General features: G+C 40.1%; 1 protein-coding gene across 5 annotated transcripts in view; it reads right to left on the bottom strand.

The window, feature by feature from the left end:
* CSTPP1 (centriolar satellite-associated tubulin polyglutamylase complex regulator 1) overlaps positions 1-22,330 on the bottom strand; it is a 116,484-nt gene that overhangs the window by 85,764 nt on the left and 8,390 nt on the right. For all 5 annotated transcript variants that reach the window (XR_013952100.1, XR_013952101.1, XR_013952102.1 and 2 more), the window contains exons 2-3: positions 20,987-21,089; positions 4,144-4,274 (exon numbers count right to left, since the gene is read on the bottom strand). Coding sequence is in view for 2 of the 5 variants with exons in the window: in XM_080594701.1 (XP_080450827.1) it covers positions 4,144-4,274; positions 20,987-21,089 (234 nt within the window). In the remaining 3 variants the exon portion in view is untranslated. The remainder of the gene's footprint in view (positions 1-4,143; positions 4,275-20,986; positions 21,090-22,330) is intronic.

Below are 22,330 nucleotides of genomic sequence, written 5' to 3'. Positions count from 1 at the left end.
TCAACACAGAAACTGGCTGTCCTTCTGACCACCTCCATGGGTGTTGTGTATCATCGGTAAGCGTTTATGAGATGGAAAAAATTTTGTGAAGTCCACCCCAGTTTCTTGACACTGGGTCACATTCTAAAATAAACCCAATTGTATTTTTTCCCCAGCGCATGGAATCCCAGATATGCTTATGCATACTTGAAAACAAAACTCTGAACTTTGCTAAGCTTTGAAAAACAGTGGGAAACCCTGTCAAAACCAGATCCGTTATATTGCCAAATTGAAATCCTCCTCCTTTTTCTTTTCCTAAACATTTTCTTTACTTTTTGAAGTATGTTATGTTACTAACACATGTAGTGAAGCTAGTGAGGTTTCCTTGCTCTTTGGAGAGAAAATGAAAAATAAATCCAGTCTCCAAACAAGAGAATGTATGAATGGCAATGTAACTAGAACTGATCAAGTGTTAGGGCTAACATAAAAAAAAAAAAAACAAACTAATGTAAAAGCTGCTTCATTTCTCCATGAAGAAACACATTCCCTTAATTCAAAAGGATAAAGAATTAAGCAGAAGAGTGGTATCTGCAGGCTGCCAAGAGAAACAATAATTTTAGTTCATTTCAGTTAGTGTATATAGGGGTCTGCACATACACTGATTATGAGTTCAGATAGATCTCTCTCTTATTGGCCCTTTGAGAACTCACAGCTAGATGCATCTGCTTGGGTGAACAAAGTGCACCCAAGTCAAGACATGCTTATTTCAAGAATTATAGATGAAGTAGTAGATGAAGTTGCGACAGGGGAGTTTTAGGTTGGATGTTAGGAAGTACTTCTTTACCGAAAGGGTTATTAAGCATTGGAACGGGCTGCCCAGGGAGGTGGTGGAGTCACCATCCCTGGAGGTCTTTAAAAGACGTTTAGATGTAGAGCTTAGCGATATGGTTTAGTGGAGTACTTAGTGTTAGGTCGGAGGTTGGACTCGATGATCTTGAGGTCTCTTCCAACCTAGAAATCTGTGATACTGTGATAGTAAATTGTACAAGGAGAATTTCACTGCATTGAGCAGGAGCAATTAGCAGCCAGATTAATTGATCAGTTCACTCATTTGTGAAATATTGTCTGCTTTTCTAAAATCCCAATTAAATTCTCAAAATGGGGAATTTTTATTTATTTATTGAGTTTTTATAAACTTAGGAATTGCATTCTCTCATAGATAGTACATGTCTAATCTTATTGTCCCTTGCTTTATCCAGCTAGAGTGCAAACTTTGATGCAAGTTCTCGTTTGCATTGATCTATATCCTCAGAGCTGGCATTTATGCAGTTTGTACCCACCGCAGATGGAGAAAACTAAGAAAAAGCCATCCACTCACTTCTAAAACAGAAATTCAAATCTGGAATGAAACTAAAAGTAAATGAAAGGGATGACTGGCACTAAATACATTTATGGCAAAGGAATAAACAACAACAAAAACCTTCCATTCACCTGACATAGTGCACCAAATGTAGAGAGACACTAATTCACTTCTCAGAAGCTATATTCCAGTGTTATCTGGAGCAATACTGCTTCTAATTCCAGAACTGGCAGGTTGTTTGCCCTGTCATCAGTTGCATGGTGTAGAATTATCATAAACAAAGTTTCTGAACAGGATTCTAACTTTTCTACCTCTTGTACATAATTAAGTTAAAATTGTCCTAATTGTATCAATGTAAAATGACATGCTGTAGCAACAAACTGTCTTTGTGTAGAGTTATGATTCCATGAAAACTCATAACTATGTTTCTTTCATACATACATACAGTCTTGCATTCTCATTCAGTTATCATAAAGAAACAACTGATTTCTGGAATAATCTAATTAGAAGACACCCCACAAGCCATGCTTCTAAGGAAAGCTCCAAGTTGAAAGTCTTACTTGTTTTGGGTACCACTTAGTTTGACTTTTTCTATTGTAACAAGACACATTTTGTAGTTTGGATCACCAAACTAGCTTCTGGTTGCTGTCATTTGTTGTGTAACATTATTCCTTCCTGCATTCCCCTAAGAACAACGTATTTCAGAGAAATATATCCAAGTCTAGTCTATGCCTGAGAGTGGTAACAATCATCTTTCATCCATCACCTTGCACAGGCTAGGTGGCAGCTGCTTCTTAGTAAATTGAGTTTAGTGCTTAAGAGCCCATGGATGTACTGAGTTCTCTTATGCACAAGTGTAGCAGAAATATTTTGATTGCAGACACACAGGGAAATTCCTTTAAGAAATGAATGCCTGTTACATGATGCACAAGGGACAGGAAGCCCAGAGCAAGTAAAACTAAAATGAATAAAAACAAGGTTCCAGATTGTAATTACTGCCATAGAACCAGAGAAGTTGGACTGAATGGCTGAAAATCTTGTCAGCAACTTCTCTGACATGATGCATTTCTGCCTCTAATTAACTTAAAAAGAAAACATATATAAACAATGTATAAATATACAGGTAAACATATCATATTTGCTTAGACTAAGAAGTACAAGCCACTGGACTTTGAAGTCAGAAAAAATATATCCTAAACTCTTTTAAAACCATAACCAGAGTATAATAGCATTCACCCGAGTTTTTGTTCTTATGGTTCTCCCTTTCCTTTCAAAGTACCTTGGTGGTTACATTTTCGTCCAATACCTTCTCCATATTCACATAAAACCGCTCTGAGTATTGACTTATTATGTAGTCAAAACTTTTTGGTTCTTTCTAACAAATCCAAGTATCTATCATCTGGCAAAGTCAGATGTTAGAGAGACAGAGACTGGTGAGAACTTGCATTGGAAGTACAACAATTGGTACCTTCCATCACATAGCTTCTTCTCATTTTGTTAACAAGGTTCACCACTGACAAACTGCAGTTCTGGTGGATGACTTCTTCACTGTCATCTCTCAACTCTACTACAGAAACATGTTCCAGGAATCTGTACTCTATCTTTCCTGACCAAGATCTGACCTTACATTATAGATGTCTTCACTGCATACTCATTAGATTAGTACCATACAATTTACCTGGTATCTTAGAGGTATTATCCCTGAACCAAAATAAATGATTTAGAACATACCAGAACTATCACTGGCAAGAAGGTGTTACAGACAGCATATCTAGTCACTTCAGTAGCTAATTAGAGATTTTGTCATGTTTAACTACAATTGTCAAATTTCAAAGGATCTAAAATGGCATATGTCAAAAGTCATCTCCTTATTTATACTCCTGGGAACTGTTCATCATAATCAGAAGTCTTGCAAAGCTTAGCCAGAAGTTGAGTATTTATCTGTATTTACAAAGGTGGCTCTAGTCTTCCCTGCAACAAGAAGTGAGGCTGAATAGCTTGAAACAAGTGGGGCTCATAGTCAAAAAAAATAAACACTAAAGTTCATATTTGTACAGCAACATTTAGTATGTTTGCTTAAAATTCTAAACTAAAAACCAAACCGAAACTTAATTTTAGTTGCATGTAGTTACATGAGTTTATTTTGAACTCCGGCCAGTTCTCCAATACCTAATCTACTGTGCGCAGCATAAGAATAGCTAGACAAGATAGTATGGAGCTGAATGGTTATTTTGGCATTGAATCTTTTTCCTTGTGGGTGGGGTTGGGGAAGAGGTCACACAGCTGTCAGTGGTCCCTGTTCCGTAGTCATCAGGTTCCTGTAATGTCATCTAGGAGCTGTTCCAGGACTAGCTCAGGCACAGCTTAGGTGCCCACGTTCACCACCCTATAGCCCAACACCACTATAACTCATACCCCCTGCAGAGCTCATGGTCAAAACACTTGGCATATGTTGCTCCCAGTTTGAATGCAGAGTATGAAGTGTATCTCCACAACTGCTATCCCGCTCCCATCCACTGACGCCCAGCACTTTTTTTTTCTTTGCATCCCCATGCACAGGCCCACAAATGTCCTCCCTCCGATCTGTTGTTGCTCAACATGCTGTTCTGTAATGGAAGTAGCACAGGCAACAAGGTGCCCCTATGCTAATTTAATATTCCACAGGCTACTGTGATGATGTTTCACTTTTTACAGCATTAGAACATTCAGCCAGTGTGCAGTGTCAGTATTTGTATTGCACTAATACCTAGCTAACAATTTTGATGTCAACGTAACAAGATAACAGCAGATGCTGGAATACTTGCCTCCGTTTTTCCCCACTGTTCGGAAACATCTCCAGAAGGTCCGAAGAAAAGATGCTCTGTTATGAGGGGTAGCTTGGACAAAGCTGAACTCACGGAACAAAATGTGTGTTCCTTGACGCACACTGTTAAAACTGTGGAGATAAAGTAAAAACAACAAAACGTTAGAAAGCTGAACCAATGTGAATGTTCTGGGGCCAGCTGGAACAGTAGCAAAAAAACACTGGCAGTTATATTTTGTGAAACCAAATCTCTAAAGCTTATACCCATCTGTTCTCTAGAGAGAAGACTATTTGCAAAAACCACACATTGAAACTTAATTATAGGAATTAAGGGTTTGTCAAAGTAAAATTCATTCTAAAGAATCCCAGTAAGGGGTGTCCAAGAGCCACTTAAATTCTTGAGACCAATCCACTGGAAAATGACTGGCTAAGAGTTACTGTTCTTTGTCTGACCAGAAGATGCCTTTTCTTTTAGCACCATTTGAATTTCACTGCTATTGCTATTCTCACCAGTTTTCCCTGAAGCCACAAAAAAAAAAAAAAGCCAAAAAAAAAACAACAAAAAACTTCTTCAACAGAAGTCTCAAGATTTTATTTCTAGGTTACTTGACTGAGACATGACTGTACTGAATGTATAAAATCTGCTTTAGTTGTCATGAAAACTAGACTGGCACCTCCCTAAATAACACTTCGCACTGGTGCATTTTGAAAATAGTAGCTGGTCATTACAATAGAGAGTCAATTTGATATTCACAGTCTTGTATTTTAGTACAAATTTCTCATATTTGACTTGTAAGTACTTCAGGCTAACTTCTTATAGTAAACATTTGTCTTAAAAAGGTTTCTCTGAAGTGTAAGAAGCTCTCCTTTGGGTATGGTGGAGCTCAGCATGTAAGAACAATAGAAATGCAAATACAAACGTTATATACCAAAGGTACAATGACAGGGTTGCCTCAAAGATGGATTTTGTGCATTTCACTCTGAATCATGCAAGTGGGACAAAAGCTTTCAAACACTCCAGAGAGATCATTAAAAACATTCACATGGGACAGCAGCTTAACTTGCCTGCACAGTGGAGAATTAATGAAAAGATACAAGCTTATCTTTCATCACAGCAGAACCTCTCCATAGGTAGCATCTCCGCAACAGAAAAAAATCCAGTGGTCAGTGGGAGCCCGTTCAGTTTGCCATTTTAAAATCTTCTTCTTAAATATAACTAGTTTCAATCACCTTTTTATGCTACCTAGTATAGAAAAGGGCCTCGTTTTTCAGAGAGAATTATACCAGAGATAAGAAAAATTAAAGCCATATTATCAGTTTCAGGGGATGGGAGGTTGGGGTGGTTGTAGCTCTCCTATTCTGAGGGAATGCAACTCATGTAAAATAAGTACAACCACATTATGATTAAGAAACACTCATCCTTGAATCCTGGAAATCAGGAATACTTTTTTTTTTTCTGTAAATATTATGGACAAATTGATTATTTCACATTTATGAAGCCTTACTCATGTACCAGTGCTGTGCAAGCCAGAGAAAAAAGCACAGACATCGTAGCAAGAGATTTAAGTAAATAAGTAGAACCTGTGTCTGATCAAAATATGCCAAAATTAGAGGAAAGGGCTCCCATGACTATCATTGTAAGTGAAGAATATTCACTACAAAGTGTTATAGCTCATTATTTAGAGGGAACAAGTACAGAGTAAGGGAAAGTAACTTGCTTTAAATCCCACAAAGCAACTGTGACAAAACTGGAAATGGCATTTCAGATCATCTCATCCCAAACCACAACCTATAAGACTTTTTTGATTTCTTATTTGCATTATTTTGTTGATGATTTGACAGGCTGATGGAAAAAAAAGAACGGTACAAATGAAAAAGAAGCAGCTTGGTATAATTGAAGAAGGCAGCTTTCAGAAAGATGACACATAAGGGAGATATATAGGAAGAGAAAAAAAGATGAAGGCAAGAGTACGGTTGTACAGACCCCTGAGGGAACGAGAAAGAATACTCAAAGTGTAAATCTGAGAAAGAAATGGGGAGGGTTAGCTGCACAATGATTTATCTAAATGCACCCAAGTTATGTTGCTCAGAACAACTACAGTACCTACACCAGCTGGAAGCAAATCCTGGCACATCTATAAGAGAAAGTTCCAGACATGAAGCTAACATACTATTAACTCACAGCAGACAGCTCTGCTATATTACTCCATAGTCCTAATAAGAGAAAACTCAAGTCACTTGGATTTTCAGCACGGGATGGCTCTAAAGCTAGCAGGCAGAAGGGTATGATATCATTTGTTGCTGCTTACTCGGCTGTAAGAGTGGGTGGATATGTTGGAACATAGCACACCTGCATGTACTGACAGCCAAGTGCCGTCAGCTAGTTGAGAAAAGAGGTACATTACTTCTTTCGTTCCTCATTTCTTGCAATAACATTTCATTTAACTACACAGTGGGAGGATTTTGCCCCAAAAGCTCAAGTCTGCAACCACAGCAGTTAGTGTTATCTCTGTTAAGATGCTGCATTTCAGAAATCCTACTTTACAAATTCTTTTTTATAGTTTGGAAGTGCTCAGCTCAAAGGAGAGCGCCACCTCCTGCAGCCCACGGTGGAGCTATCCAGCAGGCAGCCAACTGACAGATCAACAGGTCTGTTCTCAGGCAGGGTCAACACCACTACCAGGGACAGGAACTATCCATTTCAAACACACTAGGTATTTTATAATACTTACAGTAATTATTTTGTAGCGGGTAGAGGGGCGGTACAAATCTAACACTGCCACTTTTTCCTTAACAATTACCCAGAGATGAAATTACCATTGATGTGGCAAGTAGTAATGGCCTGCAGGTAAACTCTGCTGAAAGCAAAAGAAATGGTGACTACCAAAACCTATTGCAGTTATTTCAACTGCATGTCTGCAGCGTGACCAATACATTACCTTTGATTTTAATATACGCTTGAACAGATGTCTTTTCCAGTTTCTTTTGAACACAGAAATAAAAGAAACTGCCCTCCCAGAGGAATGGTTTAAGTAAGCCAAATATCAACTGCAAGACAACAAACTTAGCTCAAAGATTCTCAGCAAGTTTAACAGCTGCTGAGGTTCCTCCCTTAGGATTGCTCAGTCTTTCCTCTATCTGTCCTCCTCTCACTGAACAATTCATACCCTTAGCAAAACCAGGTGGCCATAGCTCAGCAGCACATTGTGCTGGAGAAAGACTTAGAAATAAACTAGGGTATCTCAACAAGCTGTTAGTTTGTCCTCATTTGAAAGTGGGCTTGTGAACCTAGAAATACAAGCTGGGAAAATAACTTCTCACTTATCTGGTTAACTCCTTCTTTCCCCCCTTTCAGGTGTTCAGCATGGCCATTTGCAGAGAATCCTCCTGGAAGGAAGCTTTGAAAGTTTTAAAGTCTCCTACTGCAGAACTAATGGTTGTCTTGGCCCTCTAGGTTACTGGTAAACAGTGTAGACAAATTAGAACATTAACAAAAGTTACTAATGACATGATTATATTTGTCTGAAATAAAAACTGAGACTAGGCATTGAGTTGAACGTTCATCAGGTAACACCAGTTTACTGCAGACACTCATATTTCGCACAAGAATTGTTACACAACTGGGTACTCAGTTATGCTTCTCATTCACTTAAGAGAATATTCTGGAGAAAGATGAGACAGAGTTAAAGCAAGGTTCTTGCTCAATGGGAAACTTTGAAGAAGCTTTTGCAGTAGGGACCTAAAGGTCTTACTTTTTCACTCTTTTCCATCGTGTGCCCTAGAGCAGCCAACCCAGGGAATCAAATCTCTTCCGATGCCACTGCTGAGCAAGCTGCATCTCGCAACACACCCAGTCCACACTTGGGGGATGGCACGTGCATGGGAGAGGAAGAAAAAAGTTTTGGGAGGAGACTGATAAAACGGCCCCAGCTCTCAGAAATGGCTGTGCTGGGAACCCTAGCACTCAGGTGCTGCTTCTCCAAACAGAGCTGCTTTCAGTAAGGCTTTGTCTTTTGTGTAATTACATTTCGGCAACTTGCCAGAGTTCAGAAACTTTCAAGCACTCTTTTCAAACCTTTGGACTTCTAAATAGATTGTAAAAGTCCCAGGATGCTATGGTAACATCCCAATTGAAACCCACTGCAGTAGTTAGCCTCTGCCTGCTGAACTCGGGCAAAGCCAAACATGCACAATGCAGAGAGAGCCCCATGCCCCGCAAAGGACAGAAGTTTGCCAGCGCCCTGCTGTCCCCCTAGCAGGTGCCACCTTTGGTTACTGAATGAGTTCTCAGGGCCCCTTCTCTACTAAAGCAAGGAACAGGGACCGTTATTCCTTAACTTACACCATACTGCTTTCATTTTCCACCGAGAGCATGATGAAGGAGGAAAAGCTCACTTTGAAGGCTTATGCTGCTTCTGCAGAGGACCTGATGTCAACACTGTGGGTATTTCAGGGTTCATTTTGCTTGAAACACGCTTTGGACTGGCTCTGGTTTGGTCTCCTGGACTGCATGCTCATTTGCAGTTGGAACACATCTTTCAGTTTAGTTCATCTGAAAGGAACCCAGGTCACAAGCTCCAAGTCTGCTTCATGGTGTGAACCAAAGCACAGTAAGTAGGGATAATCAGGAGTATTAGGATTAGAAACTACGGTACAATGGGTAACAAAGAACTAGCTCTGGCAATAGAAAATACTGGAATTCAAAAGGCCTTAAAACTCAGGCAATTTCTGTTGTTAAATAACTCATCCACACACATCCCGAAGCAACCAATCACACTTACCCAAGGTTTTGCTCCAAAATAGCAAAGTGAGGTTTACCTTGCCTGGAAAGAGCCCAGAGAGGGAACACTTAAAATAGTGGGTATCGTTGAGAAAAAAAGATCCCAGACATACTGTTGTGATGAATAAACTACTGCTGAATGAGCATAATTTAATGTAAGATTGCTACTCTTCACCTATTTAAGTTCACTTGACTATGTCCAAGATGCAGACCAACCACTGGATTATTTCTTCAGCTATCACTCTTGGAAGGTAGCATAGAAATATTAGCATTCCTCAATGCAAAGCTGTTGTACCGAGTGCTTTTTGAAATTCCAGAGATATTAAGATTTAGGACAAGGAAGTCAGCCTCAAGGAAATCAACATCTTCCTCTAATGAAATTAACAGTGCTTTTTAGGCACTTCCTCTGAAATGTGTTAATGGTATTAAGGTGAAACAGATACTGAAAGTTATTCCTGATGGCTGACTTTAAGGAAAAAATCCTTTTTTAACAACTGGGCAGATAGGAAATCATTAACACTTAACATTTTGGTGAGACTGAGTGATGTAACACTGCAAACAGACTGTTTTTTGTTTTGTTTATTTTTTTTCCAATCCATTCTGTCTCACCCACTCAAGTTTATTTCAGCTGAGGGGAGCGGAAAGAGAGAAAGGAGTGACACGAATGTTAGAGATTTGTTTTCAGGCTTTCTGGTGTAGGCTCAGGGATCTCTGTATTCATGGCAGCATTAGTACAGGTGGTACAGAGATTATCCCCAGTATCGTTTGAAAGGAAATGAACCACAGCACCTGTGACACAGCTCAGATAGGCAGCAAACAAGCCTTCTAATGTTGCTTTGTATCAAATCAAACCCTCTGAGACCAGTCTACAGATTTGGGAGAAGGAAAGGATAAAAAGAGTTGCTGTGCTTGCTTTTTATTACCTGGAATCCCTTTATCTTTTTAGAGTCCCCTCCCTTGATTTTTCCTATGCTAGGTCAGTAATTTAAGACCTTGAAGCTTTCAAATCAAAAGCTAAAATGACCTTACTGTGTTGAATTATTAGCCCAGGATTTAAAAACAAAAGCAGAAAATGGGGGCTGGGAGGGGAATCTCTTAAAACAGAGGCCTTTTGATCAGAGCAGCATCCTGCAGTTTGCTGTAACTCAAGCTGGCCATTCTTACAGAGCAGGAATTAAGGACTCCCCCTGCCAGGCAGGGCCCTATTAAAACACAATAGCTGCTTGAAAAGAGTAAGGCAAGCTGATATGGATATAATAGGCCACATATTGAGGCCCCTTTCTACTTTGAAATAAAGCCGCTGATTAGAGTTATGAGCTGGGAAATCTAGTATTTGGGAAGATGGGAAGGGCGTACAATGGCAGGCTGTAAATAGCCGTGCAGAAGCCCTCCAAGGTGCTTAAGGAAAAAGTAACGAAGCCTTCAGAGATAAGCATCAATCACCACGAGTAGCTTTTTCAGTCCGATCAGGTAATTTCAGACCACATGGTGCTTCAGTGAGCCAAGAAAGGTCTTGCTGGTATAAATGGAGGTTTAGTTTTCACAGCAGAATACAAAAACACAGCATGTTGCCCACTGCAGAGATGGCTGCATGAACGGCTGCAGGTTTTAAGGAGATCACTAAGTTGCTACTCAGCTTCCCTCAAAAACCCTTGCCCTCCTTGTACCTCAAACATTAAATAATTAAATAACTAAAATTCAGAATTATAACTACACCAAGGAAACTGCTAACTGTCCAGATAATGTATTTAGTATTTGTTCAAACTCTAAGTAGACATTTCTTGGGAAGAAGAAAGCTCTGTATTGAACTGCTCCTATAACCTTCACTATGCTGAGGGCATGGGAGCTTCGAGCCTTCAATAAGCATTATGAACACCATGATTTCCACTCTTTGCCTTCCTTTATTTAAGTGGATATATTTTTGCTCTACCTGTCACACTGTGGAATTGATTCACTATCTCTGAAATGCTACAGCAACCACTCAGGGAACTGGGGGCAAGGGTGAGAGAATGGCACAAAGAAGAGAAACCATTAAAAATACAAGCATCACAAGGCAACAGTCAGATTTCTTCTAGCCTAACAACTCCGGAAATAGCTACGGAATTGCCATTGGCTGGAGATGGAACTCGATACCAAAATGTCAGTGTCCACTGAAAGAGGAGTTTGAATTTGAAAATGACTGAATGACCGAACCCATCTTGCACCATTGAGATCAAAGCATAATGCTGAGTCAAGGCAAACTGGCTTCTCAGAAAGGTGAGGCCGAAGTATAAGCACGAGTGAGGGTCTGCTTGCTCCATTCTGCACAGTCTCCTGTAGGTCTTATTGCAAGACAGTTCAAGACAGTTCCGTTATTATAAATGAGATTTTTAATTAGTTTAAAAGACAACAGTACAATCACATTACAATGGTGATTATCTACAAACCACTAAAACAGACCCTCATGACTGCTTTAAAAGGAGATTCAACGCTGCATGGTTCTGCCATGTGTGCAGCTCCAATATTTGCTTTTTTCAGTCTTGGTTAGAATGGAGAAATTTAGAAGAAAAAAACAACAACCAATACTCCCTCACCTGACTCAGTTGCACTGGCAAGAACCACAGCACATCAGAGACTGAGCAGCCTCCAGTATTTCATGGCAACAAATGAACACTGCCAAGATTCCTCAGCAGAGATGAAGCTTCATCATTTTACATTAATGTTAGGTCTGCATTTAGAGATTGCTGAGCTAAACCACTTTATGCCCACTACTACTGCTTGGCTGTAGCGTTGATGAGCTACTGTTTGTCCAATTTATTTGAAGAAATGCAATGGGATTAATTTTGTCAGACATAAGATTTCTGCACGTCTCTGCGGCTAACGTTCTAGAATCTGTATGGTTTCAACACAACACAACAGCACAAAATCTCAGGTTTATTATTTTTAAAAAGGAGAAAAAAGGAAACTAACTAACTAGAAAAACTATAAGGCTTCCAGCTGTCTGCTATTCTTGGGAACAGAGAGATATTTAAGGGATTTTACACTGTAAAGGATACAGAATCCTATAATAGGATCTTATTGCATCCCATGCTGCAGGCATTTGCTGATTTTTACAGTTTGGCATACCCAGTTTATGAGAAATTTTACATTTGTTGGCTATGTTCTTAGCAAGACAATTAGAAATAGACGATAGACATATTCTTAGCAAGACAACTGGAAATGCTCCTCAACATTTCCTTTAACACCACAACATTTTACAGCCTAAGAATGAACACAAAATTTCTTCCAGTATCACCAAAACAAGAAATGCCTAAATTCTGTTCCATCTTTTGTTAAAGATCTTTCCGGGAAAGATAAAACATTCCTCAAACTTACATTACTTTATTCTACTTTAATACAAAGTCTTGTAAGTTTGAATGGATGGAAGCCAAACATTCTTCTGAAATTGATCTCCTGTTTGCACATAGTCTAGATTCGTGCCAAAATGCTTCATTAAAACTAGAACAAAACCAAATGAGGTTGTAATACAGGGAAAGGTATAGTTAATACTGAAGCCATCATGTATGCAACACTGGTTCAATTACAACCTGAGACATCAAAAACTGTTTTGGAGGAACGAGTGTGTTCCAAAACAATTCCTTAAAGAAAAGGAAAAGACTATGACATGTAAATTCCTAAAAAGAAAAAAAAAAGTACAGTAAAATAAAGTTACCAATGGGTACTAAGCTTCCTCCATTATGATGCTTTTCCAAAGCTCCTATTTTCTCCTGCATTTCTACTGAATCCCCGGTGCCAATTACACATTACTAAAACAGTTTTCTTCAAAACATTTACAGAAGCTGCAGGAAATCCAATCCTTACGGCAAGTGACCAAGCATGACAAGAGATTACTCTTTTATATACACATTGCAGATTGTATGCAAAAGACTGTAAATAGACCCACTACATCTGTTGTGGATAAGTCACTATTTGCCTCTTTTTCCAATATATTCCAACCCAGAGTGACTCAGCAAGCACAAATAAGCCATTTTCCAGAATGATGGAGAAAGATGTTTTTCAAAGTGATCTCAGCATTGAGTGTTTACTTTGCACTGCAGAAAGCTCTGCTCCAGAGCTTCCCTCGGTGGAAGACAGACAATACACGATTCTGACTCGAGGGCCCTCTCCCTTCTGCAAGAATTCAGACTAAAGCAGAGCAGAAATATATGTTCAGAAATGCAAGAACAGGAGAAGGAAGTAAGCGTCAAATACCACAGATATTAAAAAACAGTAGACAGTTGGTGAAAATAAAATGAAACAAAAGACCCTGTAGCGTCCCAACAGTAACACAATGATCATCTATAAAATACCCAACTGATGAAATAAGTTATGGCAAAATAACCCCAAAGAACTCATGTACAGGAGGTTCCCTAAAGATGTTCTTAGGAACTGCAATGACTTACACATCTATTTTGTTGCACTGCCAAATGCAGACAGCAGGGGTGGACCAGGGAGTAGGAAAACTGTATCACAAACCGAATGTATAAAGTTAAAATTACTTCTGTTACCTCCTAATCCACATGAGTGTGATCAATTTTCAGCATATTGTAGGATCTCATCCTTTTCAATTACTCCCAAAATTATTCAATCTTGTTCCAAGAATAAATTTACACATTCAAAGTGTATTAGCAACAGTCTGATATTAACTTCCAGCTGGGATCATGTATGTGTGTCCAAATTTGTACTAGTAACATTAACATCTACACCGAAAATCAATAAAAATTTGGAAGCATAAACAGAATTATGACCTAAAGCTAGACAGAGGAAAGTACATTCAAACCTAGCCCAGAGAAAGAGCATAAACAAAGATAACTCAGATACACATCATCCTAACACACCATTTGCCAGGTTTCTGGAATTTACCTTTTGGAAAATTTCAAATGTCTGTTTTTCAGGCTCATTAGCTATCAACACTGCTTATATGCAATTAGGTTTAACGATCATTGAAGGCATCTCAACTCTATGGCAAACGTGTTGCCTTTCAGCATTCAAGGTTGTAAGAAGGCATACACATACACCCAACTATATAAAGGTCTTGTATAAGGCAGGCAGTCCACATGTGCTGCAACTATTCTGGTAACGATCACAAAGATATAGTTTCCATGATGTAAAGCAATAGTAAAGAAGCAAAGACTGCACTGATGCACAGTGAATGCCTACCAGAAGCATCACGATCTGACCACACTGCATATAAAAGATGCAATTGCCTCTCTTCAGACAGCAAGAGCAGAGTGCAGCTCAGCTATTTAGAAGCGGAGGCTCACCTGTAGAGAAACTACCCTGTGCTGCCACTGTGCTGATATCAAGTGCTAACATTCCTATGTTATGGCATGTTTTGTAGATTCTGCTGTCATCAAAACAGTATTATAAGTTTCCTGAGTGGAATATATTATCATACAGAGCATCAAACATAAACGTTGCCTTCTATGTTCAATGCTATGTTGCTCTTCTGACTAAAAACTTCATGTATTTTTCCTGCTAACCAAAGAGTCCCTTTATGATATTTCCCCTCTCTTTCTTTGTGAGGGTTTGGATTCATCCAAGCATCTGCTCACCTGTAAGATTCTCAAGTATGTGGGGAAAAAAAAAGTTACATTTTCTAATATATTGGCAACAGGCACAAGCTTCAGTGGGAATCAGTGTGTTATTCCCATTAATATATGCATTTTTTCCAGCTGTTTACTCAACAGCAGCCATCCCAATCAGCATACTTGTCAGGCTAGGACTTGTTGCAATGTTTGTTGCAAAGAAACAACTCTGGGAAAACTGGGACTTCAGCGAACCTGCCTGTCAGATGAAGATACAAGTACTGTTCCTGCTGTCAAGCAGTTCTGCACTAAAAACATCAAACTACAGGCAATCTACAGGCTCTGGACAAAATTTGTGTAATTTTAAATGACAAATGATCTGAGTTATCCACCCTCCCAAATCTTCCATAGCTCTCATACAAAATGTATGCCCCTTACTGTGTAGGCAGGTGGTACTGAAATCCCTTTTCTTCTATGGCTTGGAGAAACTTCGATTACAAGAAAGAGAGACTCCCCATTCTAACAAGTCTCCTCTGTAGAGGCAACAAATGGACTTTAACAGAAAGGCTTTGTGTCCGTTAACCACACATCTGTGAGTGTAGAAATATGCAACTATTATAGGCTCCCCAGGAAAATTTATCACCAAATTCAGTCCTGCAAATCTATCTGCTCTCCAGAAACAGACATCAAAAACATCTCGCTTATAGTAACTCATTCACGTTAGCTGCAAAATCTGCTCCTCAGAGTGCTTGGCACGAGTGCTCTCTCTCAAAATGCATGTGTTCATTCTCTCTCCACTGATAACTGAAAAGTGAAGGAGGGACAGGCAGCACTTTTCTGTAGTGCCCTAGGGACCAAGGGATCCCAAGCAAGAGCCTGCCAGGAGCACATCACCCCAGCTGAGATTTTCAGCCCAAAGGGCTGCTTCACGGCTGGGTCACTGACAGCAGCAGCTTCACACCTATCACACGGTTCACTGTAGTCTTGCACTCAGCATGATAATTTTGTAGTTTTCTCTCCAGAGCAAAAGAATTGCAGAAGTCCTGAGAGCATTTGAGGAACGCAGGAAATACAATCTCATGAGCTATTGCAAAAAGAGTATGAGAGAGCTTATCAACATTTGCTGTAAGAACCTGAAAGAATTTTTACCTGCCAGATGCTGAGTTTCTCAAAACCAAAAAACACAGAATGAGGGGGAGGAAAAAAAAAAACACAAAAAACACCTTCCCCACCAACAAACAAACACACACCCACCCCAAACAGTCTTGCCAACAAGTTCTAATGACGACACTCTGCTGGACTCCATCTCTCAAAAAGGGAATCCCGCATAACCTGTCAAAGCCCTAAGGACCTTCTCACTACTATTTTTGCTGTTTATACTACAACTGTACAAAGCATGGAGACAATGTTGTACAGTGCTGCATGCTGTAAAATACAAGCAGTACAATATAATTTCTGTCTTGAAGAGCTTACACTATCCTTGCAAGCAAGATAGAACAAGTTACTGTGAAAAGGGAAAAGATACAGTGCAGATGACAGCAAGATGACGATGATAAGGCCTACGCACACAGAGGGCTGAAAAAAAAACAAAACATATGGCTCTAAGTTAGCTCTAAGAATCTCTCTCCTGTTTATAAGCAGATAATTCAGCTTATTTCCAGTTGTCATTCAGTGCTGCCTTCACTGAGTGGCTTATTTCTCACGGGCATCCCATCTGTCCCGTTCCTGGCCCTTCCCCTCTGCCTCTTCCATTCCCCCAAGGGTACTGAGACCATTTTAAACAGAAGGACATTGTTTCCTCTACAGTTTTATTTAGATAAAGAAAGGTAGATGTACAGGACTAAACAAGCTGAAAGTTTTTTTCTGATAACAAAGCTGGTGTCACTGCTATTGCCAGAGGAAGTCAAAAGAGTAGTATCACAGTTGTCCCTAAGAAATGAGTTTACCAAATTGTTCTAGCCAATCCAGGGAGCAGGAGAAAATGAGGTACCTTCATTACTATAATATTTCTCACCACGATAACATCTTCCTATCCAATGGTCTCAAGCTATATAGCACTGGCAGTCCTGTTATTCTGAACTAGATAAGTGTCCCTTAGTGTAAAAGTGCTCTACATAGCGCAGACCTGGGATTTTGAACTAAAAGTCCATGCCAACCACACAACCGACCTAAATGCAGCATCCAGCCCCCACTCACAGCAAACACACACATCACAGACAACTTCTCAGATAGATATTATCAAAGCAGTCATCAGAGAGCACATGAATGGCCACAAGATCCAGCAGGGACACTTCAAAGTAAACCCGGCTGAAACATCCTCTTATATAAAAAGGGAATCTTGGACATCAGTTTGCAGAGCCCAATAGGGGCAATGAAGCATCTGCAAAACAACAGCAAGATGCCTTTCACAATCATGCTCCAGCTGGCAGGTAGACCCAAAGATATTGCACCATAAACAAAGGAAAACAATAAGTGTTCTGGGAGAAGAACAGAAAAAATGCCTTTCCAAAGTCTTGAACAGAGTAGGTCATCTACCTGCAAACTGGAAGAGAAAAGTTTAAAGCACACTGTTAGCACAGAAGAAAAACAATAAAGTACTAATAGGAAGCCTCTTGGTGAAGAAAAGTTTGTGCTGCTTCTTCTAGCTGAAGGGAAATAAACACACAGCTTCCCCTTAAGATCCCAGAAAACTTGAAGCGGGACACGATGTGCATTCCCTCTGAGAGATTAAATCCATTAGCACGGGGGCCCTGCTTTTCTTCAGTACAAGAACAATCAAGAAAACAGGATGATAGATAATGTATAGGAGGAACATGTCCCTTTAAGATATGTTGGCACAGAAGATAGGCTGGAAGAAGTAAAGCAGCATTAGTCCATAATTACACAGAGGGTTTTCAAGAGTCTGTATTTCATGGAGATTCAAAAGCAGAGCAGAGACTTCTTGGGTTTGTTACGAGCAAATACCAGTAGCATTTCAGCAGATCTATAAAATTCAGACTAGTCCTGAGAGAGGAATAATTTTACTCTTTTAGCTAAAAGATGTGGATTAATTCACAGAAGAGTGATTGAGCCCTGTTCCTGTAAGAGTCGGTAGTGAGTCAGGTGAGAGAAGCCTCAAGGAACTCCCAAGATTGAAAGCAGATGTCCACATAATTGGGACAAATGAACAATTGAATAAAGTGGGCGAAAAAAAATATCCTTAAAGACTAAAAATATTCTGAAAGGGGAGCTGTACAGATGAGGGTCAGCCCTCTGCAATCAGCAATCAGTGCTAGGCAGTGAATAGCAGTGGAATACATAACCAGTCTCGTTTCCTGAGCTAACGACAACTCATTGACTGCAAAACACTTACAGCTCGATCCATACAAAGCTATATGACCACCTAGTTTTCAACTCCGAAATTTCACTCAAATAATCTAAATCCCAAAACCGAGTATTTTCTTAACAATTATCCATAAAAAAGTTGTTGTAACTGGTACAAAGACTTGAAGTGACTCACGGTAAGGCGGAGCATTGCAATGTGTGATGGAAAGGCCATGACTGCTCTTCAGTGGTGAATCCAGTGAGGGGAGGGTCCATGGAACACTGCTGTGTTGAACAGTGTGCCTTCTGAAAACTGCTTGGAGAATATCTAACACACTAACTTCACATCCTTGACACACTAACTTCATTATTTCTGCAAAGTTACAGAATTGTATTACTTTATCCTACACACACTTGAAAAAAATTACTTGCTTGGGCCTACCTCCTAGCTTTCTGAACTCTGGGCTTAGCCTGTAATACTAAGCGAACACCGTGCTTTCCTTACTAACGTGAAGAATTGGACACCTAATAACAAGCTCCTTTATCTTAAATCCTTACAGCGCACTTCAAAACACAGACACGCCAATCCTCTCCTGTAGAATAACCTGGAACAAGCAAAACACTAGAACATTACAAACAAACCTTAGGAATCTCACGAGTTATCTTAGAGTTCTAAGGTATTAAGGTTAAAAAATAAAAATCAAGATCACGCTGACTTGCTTGGCAGAGCAATACAAGCCAGTGGATCTGAAAGTATAGCCTGAACAAATGCTGACAGTCGGGTGGGTGAGTAGAATTCTACTGGGCAGCGAGGGCGCACCACTTAGCCCTGGGAAACTTCCTATTCTGTCTACCTCCATAGTTCCGATTATTTTTTCTCCACCTAAGAAAGATTCACACATTCCATATGCTGTGAGTTTCACAGCTCTCCACATCACAAAGGCTGTTTGTGCTTTGGTACAGGGACACAATGTCATCTGTTAAGCTCCAGCTATACCACATAAAAAAGACAGAAAAAAAAAAAGAAGTGAGAAGTTCTAAATTACTCGCAGAAAAAAAACATGCCATCTTTTCCTGTATTTCAGGAAATCAGAAGCTCCATGGAAAACTCAGTGTGAACACAAAGCCATTGTAGAATGTCATATCTTTGAAAACAAAGAGGGAAAACATGAGCTCCAGTCAATCAGAAGGTTGTGCTCCATGCTGACAGTTCTGTTTGTTTGTTACAATGGTCTGGAATTACTATTTATGCTTTCAGAAGTGGAAGAGGGATAGGAAGTGAAAAGGTGGTGGTTATCAGGTCATGATGAAGAAATACTGTAGAGAAGCAACATCAGCAGTTTTTAAAGAGTGTGGCAGACCTCTTTGACCACCATTTAATTTTTGAAGTATATATGTGCAGGAGTTTCGAAAAGGCCCTGAGGTGTCAGCTTGAAAGCAGGTGCAAACCAAACCTGATCTGGATAGATGTCTGAATGACAATTTCAGCTAGGTATTTCAGAGCCACCTTGCTTTCAATCTTGGTAAACAAATCCTGCCGAGGGTGGAGGTCATTATAGTCGTGCTCTTTATCTTTAAGCTCTTGTTTACTATTTGTTCAGCTGATTAATCTTGGTATTACATTCTGTGGAAAGTCACCTGTATCAGATGGAGTATCATCATTCCCAATCACATGGTGTGCACAGATTGTAACTTCATTTGTCCCCAATACCTGCTCTCAATGATTAACTCTCCACAACTCTCACATATCAATGACTGCTACCACTGCAACTTGCTCAGAACATGGAAGTGCACTACAGGGAAAGGTTAATAGTAAAACATAACAGCCTTGTTCAACTGTTTTATTCTTCTTGATTGTTCCGTGTAAATGCCTTTATTACAGAAGTATTACATGGGACTTCCAGATCTTGTAACAGGGACAATTCACTCCAAGTGAAAGCTGGAAGTACTTTGTTGAGAACAAAAGAGATAAGGTACTACCAAAAAAACATTTTCTTGTTACAATGCCACCTACCTAAAAGACTTGTTCTATAAACAGAAAAATGAGATAGCCCATATCTTACCTCCTCTGCCAAGCATGGACAAAAACACACTGGTCTTGAGCAGCTTCTTACCCTGTCTCCAAAACAACTTGCTTTAAAAATTTCTGCTCAGACTTGCTGCATAGTTTATTTTAATTACTATTTTACCAGTGAGAATCTCTGATATCTCTAAGTTTAAAATACGCATGGGGCAGGGAAATACAATGTAAGTTGTCCAGACAACTGAAATAGCAAGTTGGATCTCATTTGGAGGTTAAATGGATGCTTCAGTGAAAAAAAAAAAATCTCTGGTCAGCTCAGAAAGAAAGTTGTTCCTGTGCTTTGAAATTCTCTTCCACAGACGTAGCACAGAGAGTTTTGTGAAATGCTCTGCACGTTGATTTGTCTCAGCAAAAGTTAACAGGAAAGCAAGCAAGCAAGCAGGTTTTCAAATGGGCAAGGGACAGACTGAAACATACCAACTGCAAGCACACCCATTACCAAGAGATTTTTTAATGAAGCTGCCTGGAAGACCTTGAAATATTGTGTAAGACAATAAGTTCGCAAAACATACAGTGATCAGCTGAGTCAACATCAACAATGTTGAAGAACAGCACAGTTTCCCTCCCCCCTAAATCCTTCCGAATTAGTAGGAAGAGATTATCTGTGCTAATTATTATGTTCCTTTTAAGGACTTATACAGATTATAAGGGAGCAAGAGACATTCTATTAAAGCATTCAGCACAATACCAATCACACAAGGAGACAAAACAGTTCAAATTCATGCTCAGAAAAAGAAAGAATAAGTGCTGCTGAAACCAGAAGCACTCCCTGCTTTTGATACTGGCCAACAGCCCTGACTAAGCCAAGCACAATTTGTTTTTGTTTTTTTTTCCATGCTTTTAAAAACTCTCTTCCCCAAAGTGACTGCTTCACATGGAGGTTTGTAACAGGAGAGGTACTGAACTCCCCAAAGTGACTGCTTCACATGGAGGTTTGTAACAGGAGAGGTACCGAACTGTACGAAACCCATGCACGTTTCTGAAACATGCTCAGGCAGCCCTTGGCTAACCTAGTGAAATCCAGCATTCACAATATAATCAGCATGTGTCCAGCTCCATTCTCCATGTACCCTGCCTGTTTCCAAAAGCCCCCCTCAGGCTGCCCGTATTGGCAGTGTCCTCATGTACTTACTATTCAGTGAAGAACCTGGCAATGCCATACTGACTAATATCTTCTCTGTTCTCCAACAGCTGGCTCACTGCATCCTCCATGTACGTGAGGACATGTCTTTGAGCTGCAAATAAAAGACAGTAAGAGAGAGAAATTAGAATACAAGGGGGCCTGCAAAGCCCAGAGCCAGACCAGCCTCGCTCTGTGCCTTACAAAACAAGCCAATAAACATTTGCTCCCTCAGTTAGAGAGCAGAGTCTTAATTCTCCTAGATATGGATAGTAGAACTCTTGACTTAAATCCTGCTTTCATTCCTGGCTACACAGAAGTAGTCATTAACAGTGTGGACCCCCCCCCCCCCCCCCTTTTTTTTTTTTTTTAAGTCCCCTGAGATTCTGCAAGCGAAGGAAGTTGCAGATGCGATGGAGTTGTCTGCCTTGCTGGAAAATGCTTATTCCTGATCTCTGTTCTGAGTCACAGCCATCTTTCCTATACAGATCATCAATGCTGTATCAATGGGGTTGTTGCAGAGCTTTACATGTTCCCCACCTGTCCCTGCTTACCGAAGCCAAGTAGCTCTAAGGTTGTTCTGTAAAGTTTTTTTCCTAAAGGTGCAAATAAAAGTACATCTGTTTCCACACAAGCATCAATGAATGTTCTTGGAGTGGCAGGTGGGGAACAGGTCTCATTGCCAAGAGAGATTTACATTGCTCAACAGTCAATCTCAAGTAACTGCCTAAACCAAACGTAAGGAGATTTCAGAAGAGGCAGATCTGCCACCGCCCAACCCCAGAACCCCGCTCACTTATAAGACTTCTGAGTTAAGGTAGTTTGGTACAAGGCAAACCATTTTGCTGCTTCTACAGGGGGCAGACTCTGTACAAGTCAAGCGTTTGCCAGGGAGGAAACAGCGCAGATTTGCCACTGAGAGCCTTTGATGTTTTTGGCTGGAAACCAACTCGGAGCAACAAAGAGCCGAGGCTGGGGTGATGCGCCAGCTAGCAAGCAGAAGACTTTCCAAATCTACAAGTTCAACAATCAGAAGACAAGTCACAACGAACCCAGGAAAATCGTTCCTAACCTGGAAAGCGCACAAGCCCTGTTCCCAAAGCACACGCCTCCATCCTAAACACGTATGCTACTGCACCTTTGCAAGTAGTGTCGTGTCCTAAAAAGAGCAGGAGAAAACCCTTAGGGGATATAGGAAAGGCAAAGGCTGTTCTTGCTCCTTGCCAATCTGTTCCAGACTTGGCAGCATCATCCCCTCAACCAGCAACTGGCCAACCTCAGACCCACATCAATATTCTTCAACCCATTTTAATTTGTGCTTAATATCCTGGTAAGCATCAAGCCTGTGCCACTCGA

The sequence above is a fragment of the Anser brachyrhynchus genome, assembly GCF_964034855.1.
Source record: "Anser brachyrhynchus genome assembly, chromosome: 5".
NCBI lineage: Eukaryota > Metazoa > Chordata > Aves > Anseriformes > Anatidae > Anser > Anser brachyrhynchus.
This window is presented reverse-complemented; position numbering and strand designations above follow the sequence as displayed.